This window comes from Stegostoma tigrinum, chromosome 27, assembly GCF_030684315.1.
Source record: "Stegostoma tigrinum isolate sSteTig4 chromosome 27, sSteTig4.hap1, whole genome shotgun sequence".
NCBI lineage: Eukaryota > Metazoa > Chordata > Chondrichthyes > Orectolobiformes > Stegostomatidae > Stegostoma > Stegostoma tigrinum.
The window spans coordinates 2,707,232-2,723,626 of NC_081380.1; the positions used below are offsets into that span (position 1 = coordinate 2,707,232).

Below are 16,395 nucleotides of genomic sequence, written 5' to 3' on the forward strand. Positions count from 1 at the left end.
AGGGGGTGATATCCGCTATGGTCAATGGAATTCAGCTCCCCTGCGTTGTTCCTTTGACTGCAGTCAATTTTGCAGTTCCACCTGCTACCGCAAAGTTGGTCGGGGATGTTCTGCTGATCTGTTATGGCTGACGAAGGATGACCCACTAAGGATTGAGTAGGAAGGATAGAGTAATAGTCATGGAGGATTTCAACTACCCTGATCTTAATTGGACAGAATGGGGTAAAGGAGGTAAGAGAATGGAGGACCTCCTTTCATGTTCAATAGCAGGAAATGCCAAGAAAGGGAAGATTGGCTATTAGATCCAGTAATGAAGAATGAATAACAAAAGTTATGACAATAATAAACTGAGGAACGTATAGGCTGTAGTGCCCATAGTAAATGCTTTTAGATTAATTTTGAGACTAACACTGGCATTGATTGGACAAGTTAATATATCGGAGAAAAACTGATGGTCGAGGGGCTGAGAATAGAACTGGAAAGATTGAAATGGGCAATTATATTGGTAAGAAATGAAAGGGGAATATTTAAAACTGTTCAGAGTTCTCCTCCAGGAAGAATAAACCAAATGAACATAAATTGATAGATGAATAAAGACATTAGAGGCTGAATGAAAGATCGAAAAGGAACATGTTAAGTACATTGACAGCAGATGAACACATGATGTGGGACTACAAAAGAGTCTGAGAGAATCAGGAAACAATTGGGAAGGCAAGAGGGACTACTAAATTATAAGGGAACACTTTAAAAAAAGTAAAATATTTTGCAGGCTCTTCAGTCTTTAAAAATGTGCTGTAATGGAAAAGGACCAGAGAGAGAGAGAGAGAGAGAGAGAGACCAGATAATACTCCAAGTAACACTAGAGTAGTTATTTAAGTTTGGTATTTACAAGGGAGAGAGAACAAGTGGCTGCAGTATACCACACTAGCAGATGTGCAGGTGGACATCTTGATGTGGAAAGTAGTCTTGGTATAATGCATCTGCTGTTCCTGTTGTGGCCTCTTCTGCATTGGGGAAACCAAGTGGAGGCTTGGGGTCTGTTTTGCAGAACACCTACGGTCGGTTCGCACTAAACAATTGCACCTCCTAGTCACGAACTGTTTCAACTCCCCCTCCCCCTCCCATTCCTCAGATGACATGTGGCCCTGCAGGAAGCCCAGGATGGACAACGATGCCACCTGAAGGTTGCAGGAACAGCAATTCTCATATGCACTGCTTGGGAACCCTGCAGCCCTATCAATGTGGACTTCACAAGCTTCAAAATCTCCCCTCATCCTACTGCATCCCAAAACCAGTCTAGCTTGTCTCCGCCTCCTAACCTGTCCTTCCTCCCATCTATCCTCTCCTCCCACCTCAAGCCCCACCCCCATCTCCTACCTACTAACCTCATCCCACCCCCTTGACCTGTCCGTCCCTCCTGGACTGACCCATCTCCTTCCTACCTCCCTACCTACGCTCTCCTTTTACTGCCTCCATACCTGCCTCTTTGACCGGCCTGTCTCTTCTCCACCTATCTTCTCTTCTACCCATCTTCTATCCGCCTCCCCCCCCCTCTCTCCCCTATTTATTTCAGATCCCCCTTCCCTTCCCCCATTTCTGAAGAAGGGTCTCGGCCCAAAACATCAGCCTTCCTGCCGCTCTGATGCTGCTTGGCCTGCAGTGTTCATCCAATTCTGCACCTTGTTATCTCAGATTCTCCTGCATCTGCAGTTCCTACTATCACTGTGCCCATGTTAAACGTGCCTGTATTAAACCAGTATAAATTAAAAATAGTCCATCCATAAGAGATGTGGTATTGTTATTTAATAATTTGTTACCAGAGACTGGTACATCTGTGACCAAACTCAACTTGCCTGCCTTTGACCTATATCCCTTTAATGCCTTTGCTTAACAGAAATTATTTCTCAGATTTAAAATGATAATTAATTTAGCATCCACTGCCCTTTGTAGAAGACCTTTCCAAATCTGTTACCATTCTTTGTGTAGAAGGGCTTCCTAAGGACTCTCCTGAACAGTCTGCCCCAAATTCTCAGACATTCGTCATCTTTATCAGTTGTTCATGGGACAAGGGTATCACTGACAAAGCCCGCATTTATTGCCCTTCCCTAATTGTGACTGAGAATGATTGAGAGGTGAGTTACAAAAAGAATTACCTAACCAAAATTTACTAATTGTTAGAACTATGACTGATGAATCTCAATATCACCAGCTTTTGTAGAAATAAACAGGTGACGCTTACTAGTACAAACATAGGAATTGTGAACAGGAGTAGGTCATTCAGCTCTTTCTACCCTGCTTAGCCTTTCAGTGAGATAATTGCTGATCTGATTTGATGCCTCAGCTCTACTTTCCTTCCTGTCGCCCCCATAATGTTATGTTTTCTTATCTAATAAGCTGTTATTTAAATGGTGGGAGATTAGTCTGTCCTGGAATTCGAGACAGTCCAGAGGTTAGTATGCAGATACAACAGTCAGATAGCTAGTAGAATTCAATATGAAAGTAGACAGATTATGCTTCTGTTATTCAGGGCACTGGTGGGATCTCATTCGGAGTACTGTGTATGGGATTGGCCACCTTATTTGAGGAAGGATGTAAATTTTGGAGGCAATTCAGCGGTTTACTAGACTAATACCTGAATTGGGCAAGTTGTATGAGGAATGGCTGGGTCTTGTATGCAATGGAGTTTACTAAAGTAAAAAGTAACTTGGTTGAAACACGACTTGAGGAATCTTGAAAGGGTAGAGATTGAGGATGCTTCCTCTTGTGAGTAAATCAAGAACTGAGGGTCACTTATTACAAACTTTTTTTTAAATAGAGGAGTTGAGTAGTTTTTTGAGAATAAGTCTTTGGAGCTCTGTTCCTGTAAAAGTGGTGCAAGCAGGGTATTTGAAAATTTTTAAGACTTTGGTAGATTCTTGTTAAGCAAGAGGGTGAAAGGTGATCCTGTTAGCAGGAATGTGAAGTTGATGTTGCAGTCAAACCAGCTGTGAGTTTGTTAAATGGGGGAGAAGTTTCAAGTGCCAAATGTCTAATTCCTCCTCATTTTGTAGGTTGATTCCATTTTTAGTCACACAAACATATCTCTGCCTTAATGTTCAGTGATCCTACTTCTGCTCTCTGGAGAAAAGATACGAGAGACGACTTCTCATCTCCATCTGAAATGGTAGACTCATTTTTTTAAGCTGTGTCCCCTGGATTTAGTCTCTTCCAGAGGGGAAGTGAACTTTGATCATCCACCCTTTCAACTCCCTGCAGAATCATGTGTTTCAATAAGATCACTCTCTTATTCTACTAAACAATGTGGACCCAGTTGACTAGTGTGCCCTTGTAGAATGACGTCACGTGTCTCAGGATTTAGTTGTAGCTCTCTGAACTGCTTCTAAAGCAATTATGTCCATAAATAAGGAGACCAAAACCGTATTTAATAGTTTAGATGCGGTCTCATCAATACCCTGTACACCTGTAGCAAAACATCTCTCTTTTTTATAGTCTTCTGCAAAAAAATGACATGCAAATAATGCCACCTTTATCACTCGCTGTGCTCGCAAATTAACCTTTCATTGCATCAAGGCAGCCAATCCTTTGTACCTCCCAGGGTTCTATAATCTCCTTCAAAAATATATGCTGATTTTTGTTTTTATGCATGTCTTCCTGCCAAAGTGGAAAGTTCACATTTTCCCATATTATACTCTTGCTGCATTTTCTTTTGCCCACTCACTTAACCCATATTTCTGGGGGGGGAAAATTCTGTTGTATGAGATGAGTAGACCCTGTTCTTTGCAGACAGAAAGAACTTGTACACATTGCATTTGTTTCACATCCACAAATTAGCCATGCTGTAGTGCATTTCTCAGGGGCTGGATGAACACAGCAGGCCAAGCAGCAGCATAGGAGCACAAAAGCTGACGTTTCGGGCCTAGACCCTTCAGAAAAGGGGGATCGGGAGAAGGTTCTGAAATAAATAGGGAGTGGGGGGAGGCAGACTGAAGATGGATAGAGGAAAAGATAGGTGGAGAGGAGAGTACGGGTGGGGAGGTAGGGAGGGGATAGGTCAGTCCGGGGAGGACAGACAGGTCAAGGGGGGGGTGGGATGAGGTTAGTAGGTCGGAAATGGAGGTGTGGCTTGAGGTGGGAGGAGGGGATAGGTGAGAGGAAGAACCGGTTAGGCAGGCGGGGACGAGCTGGGTTGGTTTTGGGATGGTCTTGAGGGTATGGGGGGGGGTAGATTTTGAAGCTGGTGAAATCCACATTGATACCATTAAGCTGCAGGGTTCCCCAGTGGAATATGAGTTGCTGTTCCTGCAACTTACGGGTGGCATTGTTGTGGCACTGCAGGAGGCCCAGGATGGACATATCGTCTAAGGAATGGGAGGGGGAGTTGAAATGGTTCACAACTGGGAGGTGCAGTTGTTTATTGCAAACTGAGCGTAGGTGTTCTGCAAAGCGGTCCCCAAGCCTCTGCTTGGTTTCCCCAATGTGGAGGAAGCCACACCGGGCACAACGGATGCAGTATACCACATTGGCAGATGTGCAGGTGAACATTTGCTTGATGTGGAAAGTCATCTTGGGACCTGGGATAGGGGTGAGGGAGGTGGTGTGGGGGCAGGTGTAGCACTTTCTGCAGTTGCAGGGGAAAGAGCCAGGTGTGGTGCGGTTGGAGGGGAGTGTGGAGCGGACAAGGGAGTCGTTGAGAGAGTGGTCTCTCCGGAAGGCAGTCAAGGATGGGGTTTGAAAAATGTCTTCAGTGGTGGGGTCGGATTGTAGATGGCGGAAGTATCGGAGAATGATGCATTGTGTCCGGAGGTTGGTGGGGTGGTATGTGAGGACTCGGGGGGATTCTGTTTTGGCGGTTATTATGAGGGATGAGGTGTGGGAAATGCGGGAGACGTGATTGAGGGCGTGTACGCCGATACTGTCATCAACGTAACGGACGAAGAGGTGGGGTTTAGGGCCTGTGTAGGTGCAGAAGAGGGACTGTTCCACGTAACCTACAAAGAGGCAGGCATAGCTTGGGCCCATCCGGGTACCCATGGCCACCCCCTTTCTGTTGGAAGTGGGAGGAATCGAAAGAGAAGTTGTTGAGGGTGTGGACGAGTTCGGCTAGCCAAACTCGTCCGTCGGTGGAGGGGGCTGTTCGGGTTTACAGGACAGGAAGCAGCGGAGAGCCCGTAGGCCATCTGCATGGGTAATGCAGGTGTATAAGGACTGGACGTTATGTGGAACCGTCCCTCTTTCACGCCTACACTGGCCCTAAACCCCACCTCTTCCTCCGTTACATTTGATGACTGTATCGGCGTACACTCCCTCAACCGTGTCTCCCGCATTTCCCGCACCTCATCCCTCACACCCCGGCCCCGCAATAACCGCCAAAACAGAATCCCCCTAATCCTCACGTACCACCCCACCAACCTCCGGATACAACGCATCATCCTGCGACACTTCGGCTATCTACAATCCGACCCTACCACTGAAGACATCTTTCCACCCCCATGCCTGCCTTCCGGAGAGACCACTCTCTCTGTGTCTGCCTTGTCTGCTCCACACTCCCCTCCAACCCCACCACACCTGGCTCTTTGCCCTGCAACTGCAGAAAGTGCTACACCTGCCCCCACACCACCTCCCTCACCTCCATCCCAGGTCCCAAGATGAACTTCCACATCGAGCAGATGTTCACCTGCACATCTGCCAACGTGGTATACTGCATCCGCTGTGCCCGGTGTGGCTTCCCCCACATTGGGGAAACCAAGCAGAGGCTTGCGGCCCACTTTGCAGAACACCTACACTTGGTTTGCAATAAACAACTGCACCTCCCAGTTGTGAACCATTTCAAACCCCCCCCCCTCCCATTCCTTAGACGACATGTCCATCCTGGGCCTCCTGCAGTGCCACAACGATGCCACCTGTAGGTTGCAGGAACAGCAACTCATATTCCGCTGGGGAACCCTGTAGCCCAATGGTATCAATGTGGATTTCACCAGCTTCAAAATCCGTGCCCCCCCCCACCCCCACTCCATCCCAGAACTAGCCCAGCTCGTCCTGCCTCCCTCACCTGTTCTTCCCCTCACCTATCCCCTCCTCCCATCTCAAGCCACACCTCCATTTTCTACCTACTAGCCTCATCCGACCCCCCGACCTGTCTGTCCTCCCCGGATTGACCTACCCCTCCCTACCTCCCCACCCAAACATCTCCACCTATCTTCTCTATCCATCCTCAGTCTGCCTCCCCCTCTCTCCCTATTTTTTCAGAATCCTCTCCCCATCCCCCCCCCTTCTGATGAAGGGTCCAGGCCTGAAATGTCAGCTTTTGTGCTCCTAAGATACTGCTTGGTCTGCTGTGTTCATCCAGCCCCACACTGTTATCTTGGATTCTCCAGCATCTGCAGTTCCCATTTATCAATGATCCATTTGTCTACTCTTTCTTGTCAGCTAACAATCCAGTAATATGTTGTACCCTGCACCACAGATGTATATTTTGTGTAGTAAAATTTCTTATCAAATGGCTTCTGCTAATCCAAGTACATAATCATCTGCTGGTTGTTCTCTTTTTTTCTTTTTATTGACATTACTTGTTGATTTGTCAAAAGTCTAATAAATTAGTCAACACAATCTCTCCCTTTCAAAAAAACCATGATGACTGTGTCTAATTGCACGAATGGTATTCAGCCGACTGTGTTATTCTTAGATGGGATATGCCCGTTCCTAATTACCTTTGAACTGATCTGCTTGCTAGGCCATTTCAGAGGGCAGTTAAGAGTCAATCACATTGCTGTGGGTCTGGAATCAAGTGAAGGCTGTACGAAGTAAGGACAGCAGATTTCTTTCTCTGAAAGGCATTAGTGAACCTGTTTGGGTCTTTGCAACAAATGGCAGCTTTATTTTCCAGATTTATGAATTCAGTTTAATGCAGACAGCAAATGATGGAAGTTATCTGTGTCCTCCAGAATGCTGGGGGTCTTATTAATTCAGTGACATTACCACTAGAACAGGTTTGGAGACATTGATTCCATATTCCAACTTTCTGAATAATAAAGCAAAAATAACAGGCCAAATTGACCACGTATAGCAAAGGAACAATATCTGCTAAAAACCAAAAGAACTATGGATGCTGTAAATCAGAAACAAATCAGAGTTGATGTTTGACGAAGATCTGCATATAAACTGACATTTTCCTGGCTACTAACAGTTCTGAGGAAGGGTCATTTGACCTGAAATACTAACTGTGATTTCTGTCTCCATGTGCTGCCAGACCTAGTCAGCTTTTTCAACAATATTCACTTAAGTTGAACGTTCCTGTTTTGTGTCTATGTATTGTGAGACGTTGCTGCAAGTGACAGATGGAAAGGCATAGCACCCTCTGGAGGGAATGCAACTGTGCAGCTCCTTTTAAACTAGACAAATTGAATAATGTAGAATCTAAACTGGGAAGTGTAAGTTAAAATAATAAATTCAGTGGCAACTCGGATACAGAGGGGAGTGAAGGGAGGAAGTTTGTGTTGAGAGGAGAAATTTACATTTAAAAGATGAAGATCTGATATAAATCCTGGACTTGTAAAAGATTGTTGAAGGCCAAATATAATAATTGGCCCAGCACCAGTAAAAGAAATTGTTTCAGACAGTAGGAATGCAGATGCTGGAGAATCTGAGATAACAAGGTGTAGAGCTGGATGAACACAGCAGGCTGAGCAGCAAAGCTGATGATTCGGGCCTAGACCCTTCTTCAGAAATGGGGAGGGTTAGGGGGTTCTGAAATAAATAGGGAGATGGGGGGAGGTGGGTGGTGGAGAGGAGACAGACAGGTCAAAGAGGCAGGGATGGAGCCAGTAAAGGTGAGTGTAGGTAGGGAGGAGATGTCAGTCCAGGGAGGATGGACAGGCCAAGGGTGCGGAATGTGGTTAGTAGATAGGAGATGGGAGTGGGGCTTGAGGTGGGAGGAAGGACAGGTTAGGGAGGCGGGGATGCAGTCGGGGGAGGGGAGATTTTGAAGCTCGTAAAGTCCACATTGATACCATTGGGCTGCAGGGTTCCCAAGTGGAATATGAGTTGCTGTTCCTGCAACCTTCGGGTAGCATTGTTGTGGCACTGCAGGAGGCCCAGGATGGAAGTGTCGTCTGAGGAATAGGAGACTAACCTCGACATCATCGCTGAGGCCAGGCGCCAACTCTCTGACGCCACCAACTTTACCGCCCCATCGATCATGACCCCATCCCCGACCACCAAACCATCATCTCCCAAACCATCCACAATCTCATCACCTCCAGGTGACCTCCCACCCACAGCCTCCAACCTCATTGTTCCCCAACCCTGCACTACCCGCTTTTATCTCCTTCCCAAAATCCACAAACCTGACTGCCCTGGTTGACCCATTGTCTCCGTCTCTGCCTACTCCTGCCCCACCGAACTTATCTCCACCTGTTTCGACTCCGTTTTCTCCCCCTTGGTCCAGGAACTCCCTACCTATGTCTGACAGCACCCACGCCCTCCACCTCCTCCAGAACTTCCAATTCCCTGGACCCCAACGCCTCATCTTTACCATGCATGTCCAGTCCCTATACACCTGCATTCCCCATACAGATGGCCTAAAGGCCCTCCGCTGCTTCCTGTCCCACAGGTCCAACCAGTCCCCCTCCACTGACATCCTCATCCGCTTAGCCGAACTTTTCCTCGCCCCCAACAATTTCTCTTTCAATTCCTCCCATTTCCTACAGACAAAGGGGGTGGCCGTGGGCCTGAGTTATGCCTGCCTCTTTGTAGGTTACGTGGAACAAACTCTCTTCTGAGCTATACTAGCCCTAAACCCCACCTCTTCCTCTGTTATGTTGATGACTCTATCGGTGCCGCTTCGTGCTCCCACGAGGAGCTCAAACAGTTCATCCACTTCACCAACACTTTCCACCCCAACCTTAAGTTCACCTGGACCATCTCTAATACCTCTCTCTTCCCCTTCCTGGACCCCTCTGGTAACCAGCTAGAAACTGATACCCATTTCAAGCCCACAGACTCTCATAGCTACCTAGAATACACCACCTCCCACTGACCTTCCTGAAAAAATGCCATCCCGTATTCCCAGTTCCTTTGCCTCTGCCCCTAGGATGAGGCATTCCACTCCAGTACATTCTCAGATGTCATTGCTTTTCAAGGACCACAACTTCCTCCCCCTCAGTGGTCAAGAATGCCCTCGACCGTGTCTCCCGTGTTTCTCCGAGCTCGTCCCTCACACCCGCTCCCCTCAACAACCAAACAGAATCCATCTCGTCCTCATGTACCACCCCACCATCTTCCAGATCCAATGCATTATCCTCTGACACTTCTGCCATCTGCAATCCGATCCCACCATCAGACATTTTTCCCTCTCCACCCTTGTCTGCTTTCAGGAGGGTCCACTCTCTCCAGGACTCCCAAATCCGCTTCACACTCTCCTCCCCTCCAGCCCCACCACACTTGACATTTTTCCCTGCAAGGCAGTGCTACACCTACACCTACACCTATACCTACACCTTTCTCCTCTTCACCCACCCCCAACAGCCATCCCAGGCCCAGACTTTCCACATCAAACAGATGCACATCTGCTCATGTGGTATCTGCATCCGCTGTTCCTGTTGTGGCCTCCTCTACATCGGGGAAACCAAGCAGAGACGGGACCGCTTTGCTATGCTTGATTCGCACTAAACAACTGTACCTCCCAGTCGCGAACCATTTCAGCTTGCCCTCCCATTCCTCAGACAACATGTCCATTCTGGGCCTTCTGCAGTGCCACAACGATGCTATCTGAAGATTGCAGGAACAACAACTCCTCATATTCCGCTTGGGCACCCTGCAGCCCAATGGTATCAATGTGGACTTCACATGCTTCAAAATCTCCCCTCCCCCGACTGCATCCCAGAACCAGCCCAGCTCGTCCCCGCCTCCCTAACCTGTCCGTCCTTCCTTCCACCTATCTCCCCACCCCCATCTCCTACCTACCAACCTCGTCCCACTCCCTGGACTGAGACATCTCCCTACCTCCCCACCCACACTCACCTATACTGGCTCTATCCCCGCCTCTGTCTGATCTGTCTGTCTCCTGTTCCCCTATCCATCTTCTATCCACCTCTCCCTCTTATTTCAGAACCCCCATTTTCTGAAGTACGATCTGGGCCCAAAACATCAGCCTTCCTGCTCCTCTGACACTGCTTGGCCTCCTGTGTTCATCCAGCTCTACACCTTTTTATACCAGTAAAAGAAATATTGTTTGGACTGAAAATGACAAGCCCAGGACATGGGGAACAGAGTTTGTAGCTACCTTTTTTGAAATAGAGGAATGTCATACCCATCGAAAAAGTACACGGAGGCTGAAAACAGGATGTTTCTTGAAGTGGACAGTAGAGTGGTACAACTCAAGTATTTGCTTCTGGCTCTTTAAACATTTGACCACATGTCTGAAATTGCCTGAATTTGTGGTAAGGTTTGAGCGGAGACAACAGTGCACACCATAAATAAACCTTATCTTGATTGATAACACTAGCCTATTAATGAATCATTTGTTTAGAGTAAATGAATCAGTGAACAAAACTAGAAAATCAGTCATGAAGAGTCATTGGACCCGAAACGTTAACTCTGCTCTCTCTCTACAGATGCTGCCAGACTGTAGTTTTTTTAACCAGCGATTTTGATTTTGTTTGATTTCCAGCAGCTTGAGTTCTTTGGTTTTTGTTTTGTTTAGAAAACATTAGTGAAGGTCATTCTGGAAATGTACAGGGCTCTGGTTACATCTTGAGTACTGAATTTATTTCTAGCTGTCAAGGCACTGTGGAACAGCAAGATGAATATCTCTCAAAACTGAATTCTGGTGAAAGGTCAAGCTTGGATCTGACAGTAAAATAATATTTTTATGGATGATTATATTATCTATCTCATACCAGTAGAGGAAGAAATTCTATAATTCAGGGTTTCTTTGGGAGTTGACTCCCTTGTATGATTGTTGTAAAGTCTAATTTTGCATTTGGCACCCCATCCACTAGTTTCAACATTCACTTCTTCCATAACTTACTCACAGTAGCAACAGTGTCTACCATTGTCTGGATGTGTTGCATAACCTCACCCAAGCTTCGTCGTCAGCACCTTCCAAATCCATGATCTCTTCCTATTTAGCAGGAAGAGGGTAGAAGATGCATGCGAATATCACCTGAGTGTTCCTCAAGCCATACACCATTCTGACTTGGAAATATATTGTTGTACCCTCAGTGTTGCTGGATCACAATCCTGAATTCCCTCCTTAACTACATGTGGTGTATGTAAATCCACAAGGACCGTAGTAAGTCAAAGGCAGCACACCACCGCCACCTCTGGGACAATTAGGGGTGAGTAACACATTTCTGGCCTTGCTAGAAAACCTGACATCCTACCAAAAAACACATGAAAGGTCAGTGAGGAAACAAAAGTCAAACACTAAGGGGAACAGATGTTGAGTGAGGGTGAGGCATTGGTGTAGTGATTTTTGTCATTGTACTAGCAATCCTCAGGTCCATGTCTTGGACGTGGATTCCAATCCCACCACGACAGATAGTTACATTTGAATTTGCTAAAAATCTGGAATAGAAAATTAACCTAATGGCAACCATGTAACTATTGTCAATTGTCATAAAAATCATTTGGCTCACCAATCCTTACTTCGTATAGTTCCAGACCCACAACAATATGATTGACTCTGACTCTGGGCAGGAATAGACAGTAAGTACTGGCCCAAGTCACATGGACAGAAAGGTTTTTTAAAAAAAACTGGAAATATCCTCTTTGAGGGTGGGTATTGTGTTGCTTTCAAAGTAGAAAGCAGAGTTGGAGCTTTTGGGAATTATTCAGAATATGGGAATGTTGCTTTAGAATCGGGAGTACTGGAACTACTGTATTTCACTATTTATATTAGTAACTTGCATCTTGGAATCAAAAATGTAGCTTCTTAATTTGATGCCAACGAAGGGGCTGGGGGTGTAGTTGATGGTGTTTAGTCATTTTTAAAAATTGACAAGCGGCAAGTAACATTTGTGGCATGTGGGCACCACTGGCTGGCTAGTATTTATTGCCCACCCCAAATTCACTCTGAGGGTGGTGGTGAGCTGCCTTCTTAAACTACTGCAGTCCAGCTCCTGTGGTTTGACCCACAGTGCCATTAGGGAGGGAATTCTAAGATTTTGACCCAGTGACAGTGAAGGAACAGCAACATATTTCCAAGTCAGAATGGTGAGTGACTTGGAAGGGAACTTGAAGTTGATGGTGTTCCTGTGTATCTGCTGCCCTTGTCTTTGCAGGTGGAAGTCGTTGTGGTTTGGAATGTGCTGTCTGAAGATCTTTGAATTTCAACAGTACACGTTGCTGCTACTGTCAGTGATGGAAGAGTGAATGCTTGTGGATGTAGTGCCAGTCAAGTGGGCTGCAAGTGGGCAGTGTCAAGCTGCTTCTGTTGTTAGGGCTGCATTCTTCCAGGCAAGTGGGGAGTGCTCCATCACACTTCTGACTTCTACTTTTGTAGATGGTGGACAGGCTTTGAGGAGTCAGGTGAGTTACCTGCTGCAGTATTCCTAGTTTTTGACCTGCTCTTGTAGCCACTGTGTTTGTGGTGAGTTCAGTTGAGTTTCCGGTCAGTGATAACACCCAGGATGTAGTTGTGGGGGATTCAGTGATGTTAAAACTGAATCAAGGGGCAGTGGCTAAATTGTTTGTCACTTATTGATGTTTCTAGCTGGCATTTGTGTGGCATGAATGTTACTTGCCACTTGTCGGCCCAAGTCTGGATGTTGTCCAGACCTTGTTGCATTTGGACATGGACTACCTCAGTGTCTGAGGAGCTGTGAATGGTGCTGAACATTGTCTGATCATTGGCAAACATCCCCACTTCTGACCTAATGATTTGAGGGAACGTCAATTGATGCTTTCTATCACTTTACTGATATCCATGCTCAGATTACATTGCCAGCCAGATTTCAAACTACTGGCTGAAAGAGGAACATGCACGTCTTTCATTTAAAAAGACTATTTTAAACATTTGAGAACCACTGCATGTCACTCCTGGCAGGTATCCCACATTCTACCCTATATAAACTTGAGGTCATTCAGAGTCTCTGCCTGAATGTCAACTAGTATCATGTCTTGTTTACTTATCACCTCTGTCTAAATTTATCCCAATTAAGTTCTCTTGATTTTAAATTTCTCTGGTGTTTTCAAATCCCTCATGGTCTCTACAACATGCCACCTCCAACTCTAGTCTCATTCACCTATTTGATCATTTTTCTTGCCTTTGGCTCCATTTTGTGTACAGAGATAAATGCAAGAACACGGAAAATAAACAGTATGAAAGCCACAATGAAGGAGAGAAATAGACGCACAATGTATCTGAAAAGAATTGAATCAACTGAATAAAACCTGTGTGACTCTACGGTAAAACTATGATTAAATGTATATTTGCGCTGATGTGGCTCATTCCTCTGTGATCTTTGAAATTCGGTAACGCTGTCAACTGACAAGTCAGCCTTTCTGTGCCAGCCATGGGGTCTCAAGGTGGTGAAAGAACCCAGTTTTAACATTTTCAGTGTTGGCTGCCTTGATCCATTTCTTTTATAATTGTTTCTTTTCCCACAATGTTATCCATACTTTAGAAATAATCACCTTTTATCCTTATTCACTGTCAGCGTTTTTCACTGCATATTGGCAACAGCAACTTTATTTGGTATATCAACTTTAATGTAATGAAATGTCCCAAGGTATTTCACAGGATCATTATAAATGAGAATCTGACATGAAACCATGTGAGATCTTGGGGCTGGTAATCAAGCCTCGAGTCAAAAAGGTAGGTTTTGAGCAGTGTGGTGGTAGGAGAGTTCCAGAGCTAAGGCTTATGTGACCAAAAGCATGACCACCACTGTGGAGGATGTATCATTGGGAATTCAGAAGAAGAAGGCTTAATTAGAGAAACATATCTTGGAGGGTTGTGGAGCCAAAGAAGTTTTAAGAGATACCATGACTTGAAACAATATGACATTCAGCTCCTATCTACAAGATTTTAAGCTACTCAAGCTTGTATTCAGTGATTATAGAGAAGGTGGAGTATTTAACCTGATGATTTCCTTGTGAAAACCGTAATGATCAGTGACTGTAATGGCTTTATCAATTTTATATGCTAAGGTGTTTGAAGCCTTAATTTCCCACTTCAGTTGTTTCTGATCAACACATTAAAGCTAGATTAAGTACTATCTAGCGAGAGAGAGAGAGAGGATTGAATTTCGTGCCAGTGGTGTATTGTTTGGTTGCAAAAAAATCAAACGCCAAGTTACTGATTTCTAGTAAGAAAATGGGCACTGCAGCAATGTGCTGTCGGTGAACTAAGTTAACTGAGGAGGATGGGCTACTGCCTTGCAGTGGGACAGTACAGGCAGACCCTGAAACAAAGACAGACAGCCGTGACATCCAGGCCCAGGGAGTCTGTGGGTGGGCAATGTATTTGGAGGCCATGTGAAGCAGAGCAAAAGGAACGATGAAATTGTTGAAAGAGCTGTTCCCAAAGTACGCAGGGGATCCCATGATGAAGCAACCCTTTCCCTTTCACTAACTTTATGAAAAGTGTCCTCGCTCCACAAGTCTGTCAAATTATGTTATTATAGCAGCAGTGTAATATCTAGGTTAATTGGTTACACTTGAGTTAATTTCCTGTTGTTAATTAAAAATATTACATTGGCTGTTGATTTTTGACAACTCACTTACGTTTATGGGGACCTTAATGTCTACCTGTTATACTTGGCTCACTAAAACCCTCTTCATCAGGCCTCCTTCCCTCGACCTCTTTATCTTCAAGTCTATCCCCTCCCTACCTCCTCACCTACACTCACCTTTACTGGCTCCATACCTGCCTCTTTGACCGGTCTGTCTCCTCACCACCTATCTTCTCCTCCATCTGTCTACAATCCGCCTCCCCCCCCTCTCCCTATTTATTCCAGAACCCCCTTCCCCTCCCCCATTTCTGAAGAAGGGTCTAGGCCTGAAACATCAGCTTTCCTGCTGCAATGCTGCTGCTCGGCCTGCTGTGTTCATCCAGCTCTACACCTTATCTCACTAAAAACATACTTGGTTTTGGGGTAGTCTAACGTTGAGCCCAGAAATTCTAATCCAGTTTTGATAGTTGTTCACGGCATTGTGGCTATAGTATATGGCTCATCAAGGTGTAGTAATTTGTTTCTAGCACTTCTTTCACATTGATTTAATTTCTGGCCTACAAGTTTTTTGAATCCTGTTTTACTAGAAAGAATGTATTTTTCTTTAAGTTATATTTAATATGAAACACCACTTGGCTGAAATTGCATTGTGTTGTTTTTGTTGAACTCATGATGCCACTGTTAATTTGTCCACAGGTAGCAGTACTGCTTGTCTTGTAATTCTGGACAGACAGAAACGCTGTTTGTACACTGCTAACTTGGGAGACTCGGGCTTCCTCATAGTGCGTGATGGGAAGATCATACACAGGTCAGATGAGCAACAGCATTACTTCAACACTCCCTTTCAGCTGGCAATCGCACCCCCTGAGGCCCAAGATTCAATTCTCAATGATAGGTAAGAGGAGCTGTGACAGTCATGATATGAATGTGATAGGTGAAGAACGAGTGAGTGAGGAAATAGAATACCACAGATAAAGTATGCAAATAATCAAACCTATTCATTTGAAGATATGGTACCTTGTTCAAGCTTTGAAGTGTGATATCTGGACCTTTTTTAACTGAAACAGACAGCTCCCAGTATAAGTTACTGATTATAAAGCATGAATTATTATCTCTTTATAATGAAGTTCCCTGTCAACACTACATCTTAATGAGTAGTGTCCATGTAGACATGCAATTTCACTTTTGTGGCCGTTGTCAGCTCATTTTCCTCATTGTTTCTAAAATAGCTCTGACATTTGGGACTTGCTCATTGTGTTAGATTATATTTTCAGATCTACAGAAATTTTCTTCTACTTTTAACAGCTTTGGCCACTATAGTTCTGTGGAATTCTGCTTGGTTGAAAAGATCTCACTGAGCCTTGTCAAATGAACTGAGTGCAGCTTCCCAGGTGAGGAAATTTAAGTGAAAATTAGGGCATCCAAGTAAACTACATCTGCTGGCTCCCCCTCAACTCTACTAGATACATCCTAAAAGAATTACAGTAGAATTGTCAAGCATGATTTCCTTTGTGGAAATCTCTGCAGTCTCTGTCCAATACTGCCAGGTTTTGAGTGCTCTGCTCTTAAATATTTTTATAGTGGACCCTAGTGTGGTCAGCATCAGAAATGCCTTAGGCTGGTTATGAGCTGCAATCAAGCTTGCTGGAAATTTTGGTCAAGCTTGGTTAAAACTGCAGCCAGGACATGTGACCTGTTCTGTAAACTGTGACCTGCAGTT

General features: G+C 45.2%; 1 protein-coding gene across 1 annotated transcript in view; it reads left to right on the forward strand.

Annotated features, from left to right (window-relative positions):
* LOC125464556 (protein phosphatase PTC7 homolog) overlaps positions 1-16,395 on the forward strand; it is an 81,476-nt gene that overhangs the window by 31,770 nt on the left and 33,311 nt on the right. The window contains exon 3 of the mRNA XM_048557065.1: positions 15,372-15,570. Coding sequence (XP_048413022.1) covers positions 15,372-15,570 — 199 coding nt within the window. The remainder of the gene's footprint in view (positions 1-15,371; positions 15,571-16,395) is intronic.